The following is a 21,650-nucleotide window of genomic DNA, read 5'->3' as shown; positions in this document are numbered from 1 at the left end:
TCCTCAGCTGCTCTCGAACTCTCAGACCTATCGTCGTCTTTATCATTCTATTCTTTTTGTGCCTTATTAGGGCACTTCACGGAGATATGTCCCTGTTCCCCGCATCCAAAGCACTTCCCCTCTCTAATGAAGCAAGCTCTCTCCTCAAGAGTAAGCTTGGGTCGTGCATCCTTTTTCTCTGTGTTGCTCTTTTTCTTTCTACTTTCATTCCCAGAAGTTTGTTCGGCTCGTTGTGTCATGGCCTCATCTGTGGGGTAGGTCAGACTGCCAGAGTGAATGGCAAAGCTCCGCTTCACATGACTCATCAACTCGTGAATAGAAGCTGACTTCTGTTCCAAGCAATGATTACGGATCTCTGTAGGTAGACCCAAGGTAAACCGCTCAATCTGTTCTCTGAACGAGATCTTCTTGAATGAAGAGGCGGGTAGAAAAGAGCTCTAGAATCTTTCACAATAAGCATTGATTGTATCTTTCTTGGTCATCCGAAGATGGTTCCAAGCAGCTCGTACATCTCGTTCATATTCTTACGTCAACCAAGAAGAAATAAAAAGCTTTTTAAATTTCAGCCATTTAACTAGCGCAGTCTTGTTTAAAAGAAGCGTGGACCACCAAGTACGAGCATTCCCCTTAAGGTAAGAGGTAGCTCTCCGAATCTTGTAGTGCTCTGAATAGCGTCCTCCCGCGAAAGCGATGTCAAACTGCTGTATAAAAGACAAAGCCTTCGAAGCATCTGAGTATCCTGAGAAAGTATCAAACTTGATCGAGTGGCCACCTTCCTTAAACTCTCAGACTTTCTAGCTTTTATCTTCGAGAAAGTCATACTGATTGGCTTTGTAAAAATTCTTCTTGTTCGCATAAAACTTTCCGTCATCGGAATCAGAGCTGTCTGTAGACGAGTCCTCAGTAGAACTGTCAGTCTCTTGGCGAGATGTAGCCTTCTTTGCCTTTTTCTTGCCCTTTCCGAAGCTTTGTTTCTTGCTTCGCTTTTTACCTTTTCTGTCTTCTTCGCTCGAATCCGAGGAGCTAGAAGAACTATCAGAAGAAAAAGAAGAAGAAGAATTGGGTACTCCTTCAAATCGAGCACGCTTCTTCTGTTTCTTTGCCTTGTCAAAAGTTGATTGACGACCCAAATAACCTGGAAAGTCAGTGCTTTTCTTCTGCCTTTTGCCGTGATTTTTGGCTTTCTTTTGCGCATCAAAAATCTGAGCAATCCGTGCATCAACCACGTTCTCCAGTTCCTTCTCCGTATATTTCTTGGAGGCAGAAGGTTTCTTGAGAGCGGGTTTCGGGAGTGGTGGTGTGGTTCTTTGCCACTCCATCTATACCTCTTCCAAAGAGGTCTGGTTCATATATTTCTCCATCTTCGAGTCCTTGGCAAAATTGAGCATCATCTTTGTCGCATCGCCGATCAACTGGCGACGCTCCATCTCTCGCCGCTCCGCCTAAGTAGGCCAAGGCGGGCCATACTCTCTGTCTGAATCTTCGTTGTGATCCCAGCCCACATCTCCAGATGCAGAGGGAGTCGACTGATCATTGCCTGAAGCCATAGGTGCCGCGGGAAAAAAATTCGGGGATCGGATTTAGAAATCGGCCATGCTTTGATACCACTGTAACAGACTTGGACACTCCAAGTCAAGAATCAACCGCGATAGCACCAAATAACTACTTCAAAACAATTCACAGATCAGAATAGATTTGCACTGGTCCAGCGGAGTTCCGTGCCTAGAAATATTGGCCCCAAAGACTGGCGCCCCTTTCGGTATTTCTTTTTATATTAATCAAATCAAAGTACAAGAGAGTGGCTAGGGTTTCACTCTCAGACTCTGCGTCCAGATGCTCTGAGAAGTGAGGCCCTCACCACTAATTTGAAGGTTACAAGGGATGCCCAAAAGGAGAGCCCCAAAAGCTTTTAAAATAAAAAGCATCAGTTCTCTCTCTCTTAGAGATTCTTTTCTCTTTTTTTAATAAAAAAAAGCAAAATTCGCATCGCTCATCGCCTCCGCGATTTCCGGAAATTAGGGTTTCTGGCAAAAATTAGGGTTTGCAGGAATTTTAGGGTTTCTGGCAGAAATTAGGGTTTTTGTTGTCCGCCACGTCATCACTTTGTGACACTGAATCCCTGCTATGTTGCGGTAGAATCTTGACTTGATGTGTCCAAGTTTGTTAGAGTGGTATCAGAGCACAGAAAGATTCTTCTTCTACGGAGGATCCGATTCTTTTTGCAGCACGCACAACTTTTGAGAAAGAATCTTCGTGGCCCGAGCCCGGACTTATTAGCCACTCCCACCCTTCATACATCGCGCATCGGGAGCGCTCCCGTCTTCATCGCTTTGTCTTACAGGGCATAAAGCCATTAAGAATCCCAAATTACACATGGGTTCTCGTGAAGAATCTGACGGAGATGACACCTCTCAGTGGGAAGTCAAAGAAAAGTTTAAAATCTGGCACGGGAACTGAAGAAAAGATTGAAGATTTGGGCAAAAGTTTTTTGGACAAGTTTGCCAGAAAGGAGTACAAACGTCGGCTGCAGATTGGCATATGTGTGACCAGATTGATTAAGTACTCCAGGGATCCAAGCTTGGCAAAACACTTGAAGAATTACCTGACTGATAAGGTTTACTCGAGATGGCATGTGGCCATTGCTTCTCCTCACAAGTAGGGAGAAAAGCCGAAAAGACAGACGAGTACAGAAAAGCAGAACCTCTCGCCAAAGACATTGACAAGCGAAGCAAAAAGCAAAGCTTTGGAAAGGGCAAGAAAAAGGCAAAGAAGCCTAGATTTCACCCAGTTTCTTACAGTTCTACAGAGGAGTCATCCTCAGACAATTCGGACTCCGACGATCACATGTTGTATGCAAAGAAGAAACATTTTTATAAAGCCAACCAATATGACTTCCACTAGGATAAAAGCAAGAAAGTAAAAGAATTAAAAGAAGGTGGACAGTTGATTTAAATCCTTTTCTGGATTCCGATATGCTCGAACATGGTGGTCCACTCTTCTGCTAAGAAAGGAAGCTCCGATTAAATGGTTGAACTTCAAATGGCTTTTCATTTCTTCTTGGCTGACTCCGGAGTGTGAACGAGACATACGAACCGCTTGGAATCATCTTCGGATGACTAAGGGAGATTCTTTGGACGCTGATTGTGAGAGATTTTGGAGCTCTTTTCTACCAGCTTCTTCATTTAAGGAGGTCTCGTTTAAAGAACAGATTGAGCGGTTTTGCTGCAGACTTTCTACACAGATCCGAGACTATTGCTTGGAACACAAGTAAAATTCTATTCAAGAATTAATGGGTCATGTGAAACGGGGTTTTGCGATACACTCGGGCAATCTGACTTACCCCATTGATGAGATCTTGACTCAGAGAACCCAACAGACTTCTAATAATGAAAGTAGAAAGAGCAAGAGTTCCAAAGAAAAGAAAAGAAAGATACACGTCCCCGACAGACTCTTAGAGAATGGGCTATCTATCTCAAAGAGGGGAATTTGGTTGCGGGGAATTTCGACACATCCCCGCAAAGTGCCCCCAAAAATTCACAAGAAGAACAGATTGAAGATAGGCCAGAGAGTTTTAGAAGAGCAGAGTAACGTGGCAGAAAAGGCAGATGAAAGCAGAACTGGTACCACATTGCGTGGGGCCCGAACCGAATTAGATGAACGAAAGTACGAAACTTTGCCGCACTTAGGGCAAAGTGAAAGATCAGGAAGCCCTCATTTTCTTTGATGGAGGAGCCAAGGCCAACTTCTTTTCACTTGAATTGGCGGCTCGATTTGGAATTACACCCGACAAGCTGAGGCCACAGGCGAAGGCAGTTCTAGCGGCACCCGGACAGGATCTTTCCATTACACCGATCATTGGCAAACTTTGTTTGCAATGTCAGGGGTTTTTAGGGCATGAGGACTTCTACGTAATGCTCTTAGGAGGTTGTGATGTCCTCCTCAAAATCCCTTGGTACCACAAGAACAACGCCATGGTTGACTATCGGGATGAGAAAGCGACTTTGACAAATGAAGGGCACAGAGATTGTACTTGATGCAATTCAGTTTCTTTGCTTGATTTTCTCGAGAGAACTGAATGATGATTGAAGGTCGAATATGTTTTGACCTCGAAAAATAACGCCAAGATTTTCTCCACACTCATGCCGATTGCTTTTTTGAGGGCCTGCCAGGCGAGTTGCCATCAGCTTGTCCTAAGGATCATACTATTGATTTGATACTTGGAAGCACACCACCGAGCCGGCCACCTTACCATGTGAGCCGAGCCCAGAATGAAGAGATTATGAACCAAGTGAGAGACCTCTTGGAAAAGGGTCTTATCCAGCCGAGTACTTCACCTTATTGCTCTCCGGTGTTGTTGGTTTTGAAGAAAGACAGATCTTGGAGAATGTGCATTGATTATAGAGCTCTCAACAAAATCACCATCAAGAACAGATTTTCAATTCCTAGGATCGATGATATTCTAGACCGACTATAGGGATTCTCTTGTTTCAGCAAGATCGATTTGAAGAGCGGATATTATCAGATCCGAATCACGTCGGGAGCTGTCTACAAGACAGCTTTTCGGACGACCTTCGGTTTATTTGAAGTTTTGGTGATGCCTTTTGGTCTTACCAATGTTCCAGCGACCTTTAATCGAATGATGGACAAGATTTCCAGAGAGTACAGATCTTTTGTTGGCACTTTCTTTGATGACATTATTGTCTTCTCCAAGGATGAGGCAGAACATAGAGAACATCTGCTACAGGTCTTTTAAGCATTGCAAGATCACAAGTTGGTGATCAATGCAAAGAAGAGTGAATTTTTCCTATCAGAGATACACTTTTTGGGACACATCGTCTTAGCAGAAGCAGGAGTGAAAATGGACCCGGCCAAGATTGAGACTATACGTGATTGGCCCGACTTGAAGAATGTCCATGAAGTTAGAAGCTTCTTGGGCTTATGTTCTTCCTACCAGCGGTTCATTAGAAAGTTTGCAGAGGTTGCTTCCCCTTAGCATTTCTTGACACAGAAAGGAGTCCCTTTCTCGTGGGGCCCACAGAGGTGACTCCCTTTCAGATTTTGAAAGAGAAATTGACTACGGGACCAGTTTTGACTTTGCCGGATTTGCAGAAGTCATTTCGAAGTATATTGTGATGCTTGTGGTCGGAGTCTGGGTGCGGTCTTAATGCAAGAGCCGATTGTTTTCAAGTCCGGAATTGACAGCACAGATATACGAGAAAGAGCTTTTGGCGGTTATCCATGCTCTTACTCAGTGGTGACATTACCTACTCGGAGCCGATTTTACGGTCTTTACTAACCATCAGAGTTTACGCTACTTCTTGTCATAGAAGCAGCTTTCGGAAAAGCAGATGCGGTGAGCAAACATCTTGTCACAGTTTCACTTCCAGATTGTCTATGTGCAGGGATAGAAGAACTTGGTGGCAGATGCTTTGTCCCGGAAGCCGTCAGTTCTGGCTATTTTCCGCAATACACCATAGAAGCTTCGAGGACATGGTCGATCAAAATGCCACAGATACAGATTTTTCAGATGTATTCAGTCGAATATAGAATGGGGAGGTAGTAATGCGATATTCCATTCGGGATGGCTACTTGATGAAGAAAACGATGTTGTGCGTTACACAGCCGTTGAGGGAAAAGGTTCTAACCGAATGCCATTGTCTACTATTTACGGGTCACCGCGGCATTGATGCCACCTTGAAAGGTGTGGAGAGATATTTCTTTTGGCCGAGACTCAAGAAGGACATGGACGATTTTGTACGCAGTTGCTTGGTATGCCAGAAGGCCAAGTTTGACAGGCATAAAGCACAGGGATTGTTACAGCTTTTACCCATTTCCACCCACCCCTGGGAAAGTATTGCAATGGATTTCTTTTTTTATCTCCCGAAGACACAGAGTGGGCACGATGGTATTTGGACTGTTATTGACAGATTTAGCAAGCAAGCTCATTTCATTCCAGTGAAGAAAACAGTCAAGCCGGATCACTTAGCCTGACTGTTCATTGCCCAGATATTCAGATTACATGGCATGCCTGAGACAATTGTCTATGACAGAGATATTCGATTCATGAGTTTGTTTCGGAAGGCTATTCGGGAGAACATTGGCACACGGTTGTAGTTCTCGTCAGCTTTCCACCACAGACAAATGGGCAATTTGAGATTCCAAATTCAATCGTACTGGATTTATTGAAGTCTTATATCTCGGATCAGAAGACTCAATGGGAAAGGTTTTTACCTTTGGTGGAATTTGCCTACAATAACACGATTCACTCTTCGACGGGGAAGGCGCCATTTGAGATTATTGCAGGTGCTCCGAAGGTTCCACCCTTCTTAAGCATGAAAGATAAGGTTTTTGAAGCCGACCAGTACACGAGGGACTTGGACATTGCTTTTGCCAAGGTCCGGGAGGCTTTAGAGAAATCTAAGGAAAGACACAAAAGGGCAGCGGATTGACACCGTCGGAATTTGAAATTAAAGGAGAACGATTGGGTGCTCTTATGTTTTGAGAAGGCACGCCTGAGAAAAAAACGGAAAGGAGCGGCTTTTTCCAAAGCGTAGCATGAGATACTATGGACCTTCCCAGATAAAAGAAAAGATAAATGATGTCTCCTTTAGACTGAAGCTGCCCGATACTTGGAGAATTCACAATGCTTTTCATGTGAGTCTCTTGAAGCCTTTTAAAGGCGATGTGTCCGATGATGGGGAGCCTGATGAGCAACCCGAAGTGGAGGAAAGCGAGCAGATACTCGTTCCAGAACAGATACTAGCACATTAAGATAGAAATATTAAAGGTAAAGTGATGAGGCGGTTCTTGGTTAAATTCAAGAACTATCCCGCATTGGATGCGAAGTGGATGGAGGAGGAGGACCTAGCAGATACTCCTGAGATTGTGAATCTTTACCTTGAAGCATTCGGTTTAGCGACTTCAGCATGGGCAAATCTAGTTCAGCGGGTATGCACAAGAGGGGAGTCACTCCACTCCTTTGTCGACAGATTGCCTTGATACTTGGATTTGATATAGAGTCACTGATGTCCCTTTGGGTTTCAGGAATACTGCTGAGCTGACAGTATTCTGCTGTATGAATTGGAATTCACGATAATGAAAATGTTTCTCGTACACGACAGTGCTTGAGGCGATAATGAAAATGATATTGATTTGTACTTGACTTGTTTAAGTGTAGGATTTGATGGACGAAATGATTGCAGCATTTCGGTCTGATAAATCTCTAAAGACATGATTGCAATAAGGATTAGTTAATCAAGCATCTGTGAGGTCCCGACTGGATCTAGATGTGATTGCTAAATACGTTGCCGATTAATCATGGTCTGAGATTTGGAATGATTTTTTAATGTGATTTGTCATGTGATGTCCTGTGATGTGACTGTCGATTGGTACATGTGCTAGATGTGTTGTTCCTAGTGCGTCGGTACTAACAGTTAGTGTCTGCTAAGACAATTTATGTCCTCTGTCTGTTTTGCAGGCGTAATCGAGGGCGATTACAATGCTTTCAAGAGGGGGGTATGTCACAAACTGGTGACATGGCATGCCCGAACACACTTACACTGGCTGGACAACGCGGCAGCAGGCTGACGTGGCAGATTTCCGCAATTCACGTTGAAAGCGCTGACGTGGCAGTGCTGTATGGAAATCCCGTTTTTTGCGTTGAGCTGTTGATGTGGCAGTGCGTACGGAAAAGCAGCTGGCTGAATTTGCGCTGGCTGGATTTGGCAGCTTTTGAGCCAATTGCTTTATAATAAGCTTTTGAAGTGAATGCTTTTGGGGCTCTGCTTTTTGGGCATCCCTTGTAACCTATAAATTAGTTGGCAAGGACTCACTTCTCAGAGCATCTGGACGCAGAGTCTGAGAGTGAGAACCCTCCCACTCTCTTGTACTTTGAACACAGATTAATACAGAAAGAAATACCGAAAGGGGCGCCAGGCTTTGGGGCCAATATCTCTAGGCACGAAACTCCGCCGGGGCTCCCGGGACATTTAGGGATCAAAATTGACCAAAACTCTAAACCTGCGTAAACTTACAGCAAGCTGAGAATCCCTGTTTTCGTGATTCGATTCGCGAGCCGATCGCTCCTATGGGTAGCCCTCGAGCTCCTGCTTGTGTAGAGGTACTTGTCCCCCGATTTAGACGAGATTTTTCGTGAGAAATCTCTCTAATCCAACCTGTTAGCGTATGTACGTGCTTTAATCAGCAGTTAGCTGATTCGGTACCTATGCAAGAGGCTCTTGTCTTGGCAAATTGAGCATAGAATCCCCACAACTATACATAACAGATGAAAAGCCCTTGAGCTGGGCATTACGATTATGTACCCAAAAGGGGGAAGAGAGGTGCACGAGAGTAGAATCATTCTGCTACATAAGACAAGGGAGAAGGCAAGCACACCATTGAAGCTTGAGCACCTACGCCCACTACTCACACACACAGTACTCCATAATAGCCCCCAAATCAGCCCCCTCTCTCTCTCATCGTTTTGGGCGCCCCTTGCAAGCCGGCGGCCCTGTGCTTCTAGTTTGTGAGGTGTCCTCATGGTGCCTCTCTAACTAATAAGTGTCGAATTTGCCCCATTTGGTTTAATTTTTAACCCCCTCCAACTTATAAGTCTTGCCACAGGGCCTAAGAGACTTTAACTTAGCCTAGCCACTTCTCTACTACTTAGATTTCAGTGTCGATCTGCCCAACCATCTTGTGACTGCTTGGCCTTGAATCCTGCTGGTGAAACTCTCGGCCAACGGCCGTTTCACATTGACCATGCAATGTTCGGGCATTTGTGATTCAAAAAGATGGTCCCAAAAATTAAATAAAAATCTAGGGAACGAAGCCAACAAATAAAGTTAGTATTTGTCATAGTCTCATGACAGAAATCAATCATGATGTCTTGAATTATGGTGGATTTAGCAGAATCACAAAAAAGTTAAAGAGAAGAGCATGAAACATTTTTATGAAACTCAATGAAAGAAGTGCCAAGCTCAAATGAATCAAACCATGCAGATGGTATGCATTGGTAAAAGTCAACATCAAAAGACTTTGTATCTTTAAACATTTCCAAAGTAGAGAATTGGTATTGCAAACCCTTTATTTACAGAATCTTGATTACAAGGCGAAATAGTACATGAGGCATATCTTGTTTAACAAAAACAAGAGATTGATGATACATAGTCTATATACAATATATCTTGTTTATCAAAACACCATGGAATTTCGAAATTAACATCTGCTCCAATCGTATGATGTGGAAACCCAAGCTCTCTTTCTAATTAGCAAGCCATCTGATTCCATACATCGACATCTTCGCCATGAGCCACCTTTATGTGATACTCATGGTCATTGTCCCACATGTGTAGGTGTAGTTTCTATACCAATCTTGCATCCACAAAATTGTGTGAGCTTCCATTTTTAAGGAGCACGGTCACATCATGATCATTTTTCATAAACTACAGAAAGCATTTTAAAAAACAACTCAATCCCCTACAACTTTTTTTCCCTGTATTCCCAAAAAGTCTAGCTTCCCTAGTAAAGTGCCATATCAGCAGCGTTTTGATGCACTACCACATCAGCACTGGCTTCCGTACAATCCTACATCATCAGCGATTCCTTCCGTATAGTCAGACCCTTTTGTACCTAGGCTGCCACATTATCTTCTACCATTTTGGTGTCTTTGCCAAGTCATGACTTTGTGACAAAGGTGCAATAGGTATAGGTTGCTCATGAAATCTTTTCCTAGTAGTGTGTCATAGAAGGTAAGTAATGGTGTTGATGCTGATTAATCAAGATGATTTCTTGTGTAGAGGGATATAGCCATAATCCTTTCGTCCTTGTGTTAGTGCCTAGTTTCATTTCTAGATAAATTGTTATGCATACTCATTTTTTATTATTGACTACATTGTTTCTTTGAAGTGTTTCTCTGCTGATTTTTTGAGTCCTTAAAATTGACATGGAAGTTTCTCACTTGTTTGTCAAAAGGCTCACCTAGTCTTTAATGATTGCAATGCAGGACCCAGTGGCGATCTTAGATTTTGCCTCACTGTACCCTTCTTTATACATGGCACACAACTTGTAAGCATTCTTCTAGACCTTAAAGCTCAACTTTGTTTTGTAAATCTGCACTTTTCAGGTACACACCCACACGTAAGTGCTTAGACATCCATTAATACTAACATCTTCTCTCTCTCTCTCTCTCTCTCTCTCTCTCTCTCTCTCTCTACATTGATAGAGAGGGTGACAGAGGTGCTCAACTTGCAGGGTCATGGATCCCTTTGTTGTTGTATGCAGATGATATTGTATTGATAGCAGAATCACCAGAGGGAATGCAGAGGCAGTTAGATGCATTACATAAATTCGCGGAGGACAGCGGACTGTCGGTGAATTTGGGTAAAACCAAAGTTATGGTGTTTAACACCACACCGCAGTGGGTTAGGAGATCGGCACCTACATTTGCATATGGCCAGGATACAGTAGAGTACACAGATGCATACACATACCTTGGTGTGGTATTTGCAGGACCGAAGTTTACTCTTAAGAAAGCAGTGGAGGCTAGATTGTCCAGAGCCTCTGCGGCCTTGGGAGGGTTGGAGAGGATGTGTTCACAAGTGCAATTTCAGGAACCACGAACAAAACTTTGGCTCTTTGATACTGTGGTGGCTTCGGCTATGCTTTATGGGGTCCAGATTTGGGGACCATCTGTGGATCAGGATAATTGGAAGCCAATGGAGAGACCTTTGGTATCTATGATTTCCCGAATGATTAGAGCCAAGGCCTCCGCACCACACGCGATTATCCGAGCGGAACTAGCTGCCCCTCCGATAGAAATTGAAGCTCTTACCAGATCAGTGTCCTTTATACATGGTTTGTGGGATACAAATAATTGCCGCTATACTAGATTGGCCCTCGAATCCTCTCAACAGTTAGCAATGATAGGGGATACATCATGCTGGTATGTGCAACTTTCTTCGTGGTTTCAGAGACACGGGTTCAGTATGGAAAGATTACCCCCCTACCAATACTCTCTTGAGGCTCCATCACTGGCAATTACACGAAAGGAGATTAATAAAATCATCCATCAGGATCTTATACAGTTGGATACTAAGAGGACATGGGTAGACTCTACACAAGAATTGGGCACGAAGATGGCCGACTACAAAGAAAACTTCCTACAGCTATCTGAAGATGGATTTGTGATTCGCCCGAGCTACATGGATACCCACTTGTCTCATGGTTTGAGATGTGCTATTGGTCAGATTCGTACATCCTCACACCAGCTGGAAATTGAATTTGGCAGATTTAGGGGAATCCCACCTGAGAGCAGAATTTGCAAGTTATGTGGAATGAAGCCGGAGACAGAATTACACTACATATTCCATTGCACCGTATACTATGAGATACGTGGGCGTTTCCATTGCCTATTTAAAGAAGGCTTTGGACCTCTAGATAGAGTCATGCAATACCAAGATCAAAGATGCTTAGGCTTGTACCTACTGGAAATCCATTGGCACAGGGATAATCTAATGAGAAGACAAAGAGCACTACAGCCTCAGAGGCAGATCACAGATTTCTTCGGATCGAGAGAAGCAGGAGGGGAAGGAGAAGCAAGAGACCAGCAGCCAGCACAAAGGAGTACCCACATCCATACCAAAGGCACCCTCATTGACAGGGCGATCGAGCTTAGGAAATCGAGACGACCACGACCGAGATGCAGAAGCACACTTCACCGGAGGAGACTACAACAAAGGATTAGAAGCATTCTAACCAGACACCCAGAATGCTCCTAAGAAGTTTATTTAATACTTTGTATTTAGTTTTTCACATTTATTTTCACGCTTAGTACTTTAGTACTAAGGTACCCAGGCTTTGTAACAGATTCACCACTTTTGTATCAGTTTGGTCTCATAGGTCATTCTGGCCTTTTTGAACACGTTAATATAACATTTCATTTCTCTCTCTCTCTCTCTCTCTCTCTCTCTCTCTCTCTCTCTCTCTCTCTCTCTCTCTCTCTCTCTCTCTCTCTCTCTCTCTCTCTCTCTCTACACAGAGAACATCTTCTCCAGCTTACGAAGGACAATTTTGTGACGAGGCTCAGATACATGGACACCCACTTGTCTCATGGGATACGATGTGCTATTGGCCAGATACGCACATCTTCACACCAGCTGCGGATCGAGACTGGGAGATACAGCGGAGTACCAGGAGAGGCCAAGACATGCCCCCTGTGTGACATCGAGCCTGAGACAGAGTTGCACTACACATGCCATTGCCCCATCTACTACGAGATACGAGGCCGCTTCCATTGCTTGTTCAAAGAGGGCTTTGGACCACTCTCCAGAGTCATGCGGTACGAGGATCAGAAATGCCTGGGCCTGTTTTTGCTCGAGTTGCGCAGACACAGAGAGAGTTTGATGAGAGGAGAGGCTAGTCAGTCTCAGAGACAGATCACAGACTTCTTTAGAGCTGCCACTGGACATCCGGAGGAGCTACTACCACAACAGAGCTCGTCGCCTCACACCAGAGGCACAATGATCGACTCAGCGACCGATCTGGGGAGATCCAGACGCCCACGACTGCGGAGGACTACACAGCGTCGACGGAGGCTGCATCAGAGGATTCGCATCACTTTGGCCCGACACGCATGACGCCCGATCGGACTACTGACCATGGAGGAGATTGATGAGATCCGCCAGTGACCGATGCTAGATCTCTTGTGATCTAGCTATCCCAGCTAGCTACTTAGTTCACACCTAGCAGTTTAGGATTCCATAGTATTTTATTTTGTCATTTTGTCATCTTGTTACTTTGACTTTGTATCAGATCCACCACATTGTAGCTTTCTGGTCTCATAGGTTATTTTGGCCTTTTGAAGACGTTAATATAACATTTCATTTTCTTTAAGGTCTCTTGGGATAGTTTCCTACGACTTAAAATACTCTCTCTCTCTCTCTCTCTCTCTCTCTCTCTCTCTCTCTCTATGTTCCCTTGATAGTGTACTAGAGTCACACATGGATGTAACCTTTCGGTCTCATAGGTTCTTTTGACCTCTCAGAGTGGCTCCCAAGATGTGGCAGAACAAGAAGTGATGAAGCTAATGATCCATGCCTTACAACATGCATTGTGTAATTTGTGTAGTCAATAGTGTGTGCAGGCTGATCATAACTATTTGGGCTTGAGGTTTTTCCCGTGTGCAATTATTGGAGTCATTTTCCAGACCGTCCAGCAATAGAAAGATTTGAAAAAAAAAAAAAAAAAACGGAAAAGGGCTCGCTGCTGCTCCTGCGCGTTCTCCTTCCCCCCGCCTGCTCTTGCTCCCCCGCGCCATAACCCCCCCTTCGCCCTCGCCCTCGCGCTGCCCCTTGCCTGCGCGCTGTCTGTCCGCGCGCGCTACTGAGCTTGCACCCAGCTTGCGCGCAGCCCAGCCAGAGTGCAGCCCCGCCCGCTGCCCCCCCTCTTGTTCGCTGCCCGCTGCCCTCGCCGCTCCAGCCCCTTATCCTCACGCCCCCCCGCCCCCCCTCCGAAGGCCTCGTTTGAATTGCCTGGCAGTGGATTCTCAGTTGTTTTCTCCTTGCCGAGCTCTCAAGTGTTAGCCTTCTCGTCTGCCCTTCTCCTTCAGAGCAGCAGACACTAATGGAGGCTCATGCTCCACCCCAAAGGGACTCCTCCGAAGCCCCCTCGCCCGACACCGCTGAGCCCACCATTCGACTTGCTCTCTCACCGACAAAGCAAGCGAGCCTAGCCGCAGAGGTAGAGCGTCTGCAGGCGACCTCGGTCACTTGCAAGATTCTCGGCACCCGACCCACCAGAGGAGAGCTGCGTGACCTTCTCCAGGCCCGCCTTCTCGCAGAGGTGGGCAAGATCTTGGATGTCCAGATTCTCGGACGGGGGTACTACCAGATCGAGTTCGAGACCTCCGAGATGGCTTCCAAGGTCATAGCTATGAGTCCACTGGCCATCCAAGCATCACGCGCCCACTTTCAACAGTGGCGACATGGTTTTGACCCGACTTCGGATGTGCTAGTAGAGGAGGCAGACATTCCCATCTCAGTCTGCTTTCCGGGTTTACGGAGGGAGTACCTACCACTTCTCTCCAGGATTGGCTCCGCCATCGGGACTGTCCTAGAGACACCTCGTACGGCAGCATCAGTAGCTGCCAAGGCAGCTGGCATCCTCTCAGTTCGAGTTTTGGTCGGAGATACCCACATGCTTCCGAAGGTCATCCTTTTGCCTCGGGTGAGTGGGGGTTGGTTTAGACAGACTGTGGAGTACTCGGGTCTTCCGAACCAGTGCTTCATTTGCAGACAGATGGGCCACCTAGCGAAGGCCTGTCCACGGAGGAGGCCACAACCTGCACCTGAGCCGCAGCCACAGTGAGCGGCACAGCGTACAGATTCAGAGTCACCCTCCGAGCTTGGGGCTCCAGCGGAGGAGGGATTGCAGCAGGCCCGTGGCCGTCGACGCCAAGGGCCACAGCGACAGCCTGACACTCACAGTGGCCCTGAGGTGCCTACTCAGCAGCAGTGGGTTCCCACGGGGAACCTCTTTGGTCCTCTTGAGCAGGAGGAGCCCCCTACGCCAGCCTCCACCTCCGCTTCACCCTCGCCAGCCGCCTCCCTTTCAGAGTTCCACTCCTCCTCCTCATCCCCCCCCCCCCGCCCTCTGCTCCCGTCCACTCCCCACCTCGCCCCTCTACCTCTTTCGCCCCACCCCGCTTTTCCTCCCCCCCGCTCCCTTCAGCTCCTTACCCCCCCCCCCTCTTGCTCCAGTTCCACAGTTGACTCAGGAGACTGGTCCCTCGCCGGCGGCTAGGAGAGATCTCTTGGCAGCGCCTTTGCCACGAGTCGCCTAGCGAGAGAGGGCCAGCCCTTCTTGCGGCCCCCTCTGCAGATTTATACATCTTCCCTTGCAGCTATCCCTCGTGGTCTGACGAGCATTGACCTCCGACGCCGTTGGGATTTCTTCGACTACGGGTTCACTCTCTTTCTCGGCGATTCCGCAGCAGACCACGAGGCAGCCTGCTTCAGGGTCCATGCTTTGTTCCTCACCACTAGGGGGACAGAGGCCTTGGACTCAGCAGTTGGTTTCTCCTTCCCCCTCTGTGGTAGGACCGAGACAGAGTGGTCCCTCGACTCAGTGGTGGGATGGTTGCATACACAGGTTCTCGAGTTCTCTCACCACATGGGAGAACTTGGAGGTACAGATTTACTGCAGACGTTGTGGCCACTGGCCAAGTTTGCGGTGACACCCCCAGACTCAGTAGGATGTAGGCACATTGTGGTGTACTTTTTTGTTATACACAGTGTTTGCCTTGCTATGTATACATTCATGAGGACTCTTGGACAGAGGAGGTTGCTTTACGCACGGCTCACTCTGCTTGGGCTTGGACTAGGCACTCACTACAGTCTCGCCTATCTAGAGGACGCTTGGATGCGGATTACTCCCCATCCAAGCCAGCCTCGAAGATAGCCCGTCTTGCTGCTGCGGCAGCATCTGTTCTCTCTCGCTCCCCATGAGGATCGTCTCGTGGAACGTGCAGGGACTAGGTGGGCCCCAGTTTCAGCGACAGCGGGGCCGATTGCGTGAGGAGCTTTAGCGTTGCCTTGTGGGAGGAGAGATTGATCTCCGTATGCTACAGGAGCACCATTTGTCTGAGAGCCGCATTCGGCGATGTGGTCAGATTTTGCGTGGACGATATGATACCTTTTGGTCAGCTACTTTTGGACCTGGAGCCATCCAGGGTGGGGTATGTATGACTATTGCGGACTCATTGCAGCAGGCCATTGTGGGCAGAGGGATTATTGTGCTAGGCAGGGCTCAGTGGATTACTATGCAGGTTCAGGGTGGCCTTGTGGGCTTCCTGAACATCTATGCGCCCAATGTGGCGAGTGCTCGTGCAGAGTTTTGGTCACAGATTGTTGATTCTTTGCCACAGGCTGACCATTGGTGTGTAGGGGGGGACTTCAACATGTTGGAGGACCCTTCTAACAGGATTGGAGGCAGCCATGCTACTGTGCATGGAGTCGAGTTAGCAGCTTGGGAGAGGTTGTGTATGACTTTGGGGGTCTCGGATACATGGCAGCACTCTGGCTTTGTGAGGCCTCCAGAGAGTCTTGCCTTCTCTAGGTCGGACCGCAGAGTGGGTGGAGTGAATCTATCGCGGATAGATCCCTTCTACACTAGTGACCACTTCAGTGACTTGGGGGGATCAGTGGGCATCCTGGCAGGGACATCCTTCTCGAACCATGCACCAGTGATCCTCACAGTGGCAGGCAGGCAGAGGAGTGGGAGCACGATGCTTCGCATCCCAGAGCGGGTCTTGTTGGACTCAGCACTCAGAGAGAGGGTAGAGGCTCTTTGGACAGAGGGCATGGATAGCCAGGCTCTACCTGCAGACAGAGTGTCCTTAGGCCTAGCTCAACATAGCCACTTTTTTCTCCAGGAGTCTCTGGCTCGACGGGCTGCAGCAAGAGAGGAGGAGCAGCGTCTCAGACGAGGCATTGCTTCACTACAGAGGATGCAGGAGCAGCATCCAGACAGTCCATGGTTGGAGGAGCAGTTACAGCAGGCTCGATAGGAGCTTGCTTGCACAGAGGAGAGGCGTCATGAGTTTGCCTTTCACCGACAGGCATCTCAGTGGACTCAGGTGGGTGACAGAGTGACAGGTGTTTTTTTTGAGACAGTGGGACCTCGGCACTCGCATGCCAGGGTCACTCAGTTGAGGAGACCCGATGGGTCAGTTATTTGTGAGCCAGAGGATATGCGTGCAGTTGCTACTGACTTTTACCGTGAGTTACTGTCGGCTGAGCCCCAGTCAGAGCGGCAGGATGCATGCAGAGAGCAGGTTTGGGCACAGATGCCTTGTCTTGTGACTGAGGAGATGCGCCAAAGACTAGAGATGCCTCTTCAGCTTGAGGAGCTGCACACGGCTCTTAGGGCCCTACCTCATGGTAGCTGTCCAGGTGAGGATGGACCAACTCCGAGTTTCTTCTTGGAGTACTGGGACCTGCTTGGCCCAGATCTTTGTAGTGCCTTTCAGTACATTCTGCTCACAGGAGTGATGTCGGATAGCATGAGTGAGGGCTTGATTTACCTCATTCCAAAGGAGGGTGGCTCCTTGGATGAGATTCGACAATGGCGCCCCATCACCATCCTCAACTCAGCCTACAAAATTCTTGCCAAGGCTCTGAGTTTGAGGATTCAACCACTTTTGGAGAGCCTTATACATGGCACTCAGACAGGTTTGGTCAAGGAACGCAGTATCCTTGACAACATATTCACTTTCTGGGAGGCTTCTGCCCTGGCACGGCTCCGTGGGGAGGACCTTGTGATTCTTCTTCTCGATTTTGAGAAGGCATACGACAGAGTTGACTGGGACTTTCTAGAGGGCACTCTACACAGGATGGGTTTCTCAGATGCTTGGATCAGAGGGGTGTCATCTTTGTACAGACAAGCTCACAGTCAGGTGCTTTTGGCAGGAGGTAGAGGTGAGCGCTTCATGCTCACACGATCTGTCAGACACGGTTGCCCTCTTGCCCCCTTTCTCTTTCTGTTCTATGCGGAGGCGATGAGCAGATTTTTTGTGTCACAGCAGGTTGGTCTGAGGGGCTTAGCGCTCCCTATACGGGGAGATGAGCTTCTGGACGCTGAGTTTGCCGATGACTCACCCTTGTACTTAGAGGGCCAGGAGGCCAATCTACACAGATGTGAGCAGGCTTTGGAGACCTTCTGCTGTGCATCGGGCGCATTGATCAACTGGAGGAAGACATTGGCTTTCTCGGTTGGCAGTGCTCCTGTGCCAGATTGGATGCCAGGAGAGGGTTTCAGGTGGATTCCTCCAGGGACTGCAGTTCGGTACTTGAGTTGTCAGGTTGGTCTGGACTTGTCCCAGGAGCAGCAGATTGCTCCTCTTCTCCTGTCCATCAGGAGAAAGCTGTTACATTGGAGCTGAGCACGACTTTCGCTGGCTGGTAGAGTAGTAGTTGCCAACCAGGTGTTGTTGGTGACTATGTGGTACATCACTTCTTGCTGGATCTTCTCGAGTTCTTGTATCAGCCAGGTAGAGAGGCTGATCAGGAACTTCCTTTCGTCAGGTCGTGACACTCAGATTGCCCGAGCCAAGGTGACTTTGTCGGTCATCACACTTCCTTGTTCTCAGGGAGGGCTTGGGATCATGGATCCAGCACAGCAGAGCAGAGCCCTTCTTGGGAAGTTCGTTGTCAGAGGACTTCTTCCAGGCAAGGAGCCCTGGAAGGAGTTCTTGCTGCAGAGGCTTTGTGCCAGGGTGCCTCAGTCAGGAGGCCCTTGGCAACCTTCGACCAGATGGATCTTTAGAGAGTTGCCCCGAGTTGGTTTGAGCAGGAGACTGGAGGACCGATTCAATGTGAGTCTGGTTCGATCTTGGGAGCTCTTAGGGCGTGGCCTAGAGCAGAGACAGCCGACGTGCAAGGAGAAGCGCCTACGGCAGCCCCTCGTATGGAACCCCATGGTTAGCACTCAGAGAGGCCACTTGGTTGGGAGTCGGCCTCATGTTTCTTCGGGTCCCATGGCAGCAGGTCCAGCGCGTTCTCTAGGTGACTGGCTTGAGTTCACAGGTTTGTCTGAGGAGGTGCAGGGTGTCTAGCTACAAGGCATGAGAGGGGTGCAGAGCATGTGTCAGGACATCTCAGAGTCAGTTCCAGCTGAGTGGCTCATGCCTCTCGAGCCAGTAGCACCCCGGTGGATGGAAGCCTTCACACAACTAGAGGTTCTCATTTCAGTTAGGGCCTGCTCAGAGACTGTCCCAGCCTTGTTCTTCGAGCTTCAGGGTGGGGGACGATTACAGCGAGTTGCAGTAGAGGCCCCGCAGGTAGCAGAGTGCTGTTTCCAGAGGATCCGAGTTGTGGGCATCTGTGGGAGGACTTGCGTCATAGACCCTGACCCAGCAGCTCTTGAGACTGGACACTGGAGGCTATGGGCTTGGGAGTGTTGTCCACTGGCACGAGTACAGTGGGATCCTAGTAAGTGGCTATGGAGGGACCCTTTCTCTTCTGCAGACCGCCGAGGAGTCCCCTTCTTTCAGTACACTGTTCGGCTTGGACGTCATATACTTGCAGCACAGAGAGGGGCCCGCCCCGCTGCAGCACGTCATTGGCAGGAGGAGGGCCTCACAGTTGAGTTCTTGGCAGCCTTTTGGCAGAGGCTATGGGACTCCAGACAGCCGAGGCGCGTCACTTTGTTCCAGTGGCTGGTTGCACACAGAGCCACAGCAGTAGGGAGCTGGCTTGTGCATAGTGGTCTCTCGGCCGCATGTGCAGCCTGTGATCAGTTGGTTGAGAGTCAGCGTCACTGTCTTTGGGACTGTCCCTCGGCCCAGCAGGTGTGGCTACGAGTTCTTCGGCTGATGTCTGCCCTCTCCACGGCTCGACAGTACACTTGGGGGGCAGCGGCTTGGTCCACCCTCACGGGCTCGGCACTTCAGTTTGAGCTATCTTCCATCAGCAGGATGATAGTGATGCAGGGGGGGGCGACCTACACTCCAGCCTGCTACAGAGCTTACTCCACAGGAGTGGTGCAGTGCGAGAGAGGAGTGTTGGGAGCTCATCAGTGGCCTAGCTCTCTGGTTCATCTGGCGGCCCACTGTTTCCGCATCTTTGAGGCTCGCCCTGTGCCACCAACAGAGACTGTTCGTGGCTTTTGGCTAGAGCTGATCCATACTCTCAGAGGACAGCTTGAGGGACTACAGGGCAGCTCCGATCGCATGCGGGAGCACCGCGAGGCTTTCCTTCAACTCTGGCGCCCTGGGCCTTTCTACACCATAGTCCAGGGGGTGCCCAAATGGCACTACTGTCCACCTGTGTGGCTCTTCCCTCCTCCCATCTCTTGATTTAGCCTCATTGTATATATGCTGTTTTTTCATTGGGAGAGTCTCCCTATAATGCTTGTTGTAGCCCTCTCTTGAAGAGGTGGATGTAGCCCTATGGGCAGTTTTCAGTAACTAATAGAAGGATCTTTTTCTCGGAAAAAAAAAAGAAAGATTTGAAAATTAGCTTCAACTAAAACACAAAGATCTCAAATGATCGGTCTCTCAGGACGCTGTCACTCCCCTAAGGAGCTCTCATCTTGCATCATCCAAGATTTTCTCAGTGCATGAACCACCTTGCTACTCCACATGCCCCATCTTCTGACGGCATGCAAGTAAACGCGCAGTGAGCCACGGCGAAAGGCACTGCCTTCTTAGTGAATCACTGACCCTCTCTACAACGACTGAAGGTCACCAGCTTTTCAAGATCTCAGATTTTTGTCTTCTAGCAAGCCATATATTGCCTCTCCATAGGTCGTACTATCGTAGCACAAGGAGATTAAGGTTATTGCAGAGCGCAAGTGGTTGAAATAACAGCAGCGCAAGGAGATTTCATCGCAGACAAGAGCAAGCAGGAGCGCAAGGTGCAGGTTTCGGAGCAGCAGACAACAGGTTTGCGTCCTCTTCATTACAGGCTGTCGAGTGCGCAGGCCGCGAGCCATTCCCAACAGTGGAGGCCGCGTGCTCTTTTCTTATTATAGGTGCAGAGATGCAGAGTTGGGAGCAGACCCTGCAGGGGCTACGTGTCTGGTTATTGGCAGTGGTAAATGCTTGGCGCCCCGCGGGGTAGACAGTCAGTCGTGAGCTTTTCCCAATCCAGGGGGCTGCGGACTGTTTGCTGGAAGGCTTAACAGGACAGTGGGCGCAAGGCCCTACATCATATCCTTCTGTTATTGCTAATGCCCGCAGTGGGCTGAGGTTGTGTATCTACCCGCATCGGATTGTGGGTGTTCCATGGCCGCTTGGTCTCTCAGCTGTGTGTTTAGTGTGGCTGTCTTGTGATGGAGGTCATGAGCGCAAACCTCGCACTTCCTGAGAGTTCTAGCCTCTCCCCCTTGAGTGGTTTGCATGCAATGGCATCACCAGCAATGAAGAAATCAACTTTTATGGCTACCAGCGAGAGGTTAGCAAACATGGAAAAGGAGATGAAGGCGTACAAGATAGAGATGGAAGAGTGAGAGATAGAGAAGGCGGTCTTTCTTCAGTGGAAAATCAGCGAGGCTAAGCCTCGAACTGTGGAGAAAATGGAGCATCGGGCCGAAATTGAAGACCTCAAGAATCAGATTTCAACCCTCAGGAGAGACCTAGCCGAGGCAAGAGCCAATGGTGGACTAGAAGAGGGAGAAATCCAACCCTCAGTGATAGCAGAACTTAAGGTAATCAAAGAGCAAATGCAAGCCATTAAGGAAGAGGAGAAACAACAGGAAGCAAAAACGTCATGGACAGATATGATTACCAAAACCCATAAGAAAGTGGAGGAAGCGGAGAAGTGGATTTCGGTCGCAAAGAAGGGCAAAGGCAAGGAGGTATCAATCCCCACTCCCACCATCATCAACATGACACTTGAGGAGCAACAACGAAGACGTATGAGGGCCTTGCATGTGAGGGTTACCGGCCTCAACGATCGGGACAAAATTGATGAGGAAGTACAGGAGATCATGGTACTAATGGGGATGCAAAAAGCGACACACACAAGAGCATGAAGAGTTGGTAAGAAAAGTGGAGGCACTGGGGAAACATCGAGAGGAAGAGCTCTCATACTGCGCTTCTCCTCTATTGAGGAGGACTTTTTGAGAAGGAGGCCCACTCTCAAAAAGACTGG

General features: G+C 48.3%; 1 protein-coding gene across 7 annotated transcripts in view; it reads left to right on the top strand.

The window, feature by feature from the left end:
* Positions 1-21,650, top strand: part of LOC147465258 (DNA polymerase delta catalytic subunit-like) — a 181,785-nt gene that overhangs the window by 114,006 nt on the left and 46,129 nt on the right. For all 7 annotated transcript variants that reach the window (XR_015189026.1, XM_086519166.1, XM_086519160.1 and 4 more), the window contains one exon: positions 10,004-10,065. Coding sequence is in view for 6 of the 7 variants with exons in the window: in XM_086519166.1 (XP_086375292.1) it covers positions 10,004-10,065 (62 nt within the window). In the remaining variant the exon portion in view is untranslated. The remainder of the gene's footprint in view (positions 1-10,003; positions 10,066-21,650) is intronic.

This window comes from Adiantum capillus-veneris, chromosome 1, assembly GCF_014529385.1.
Source record: "Adiantum capillus-veneris isolate H3 chromosome 1, ASM1452938v2, whole genome shotgun sequence".
In the NCBI taxonomy this organism is placed as follows: Eukaryota; Viridiplantae; Streptophyta; class Polypodiopsida; order Polypodiales; family Pteridaceae; genus Adiantum; species Adiantum capillus-veneris.
This window is presented reverse-complemented; position numbering and strand designations above follow the sequence as displayed.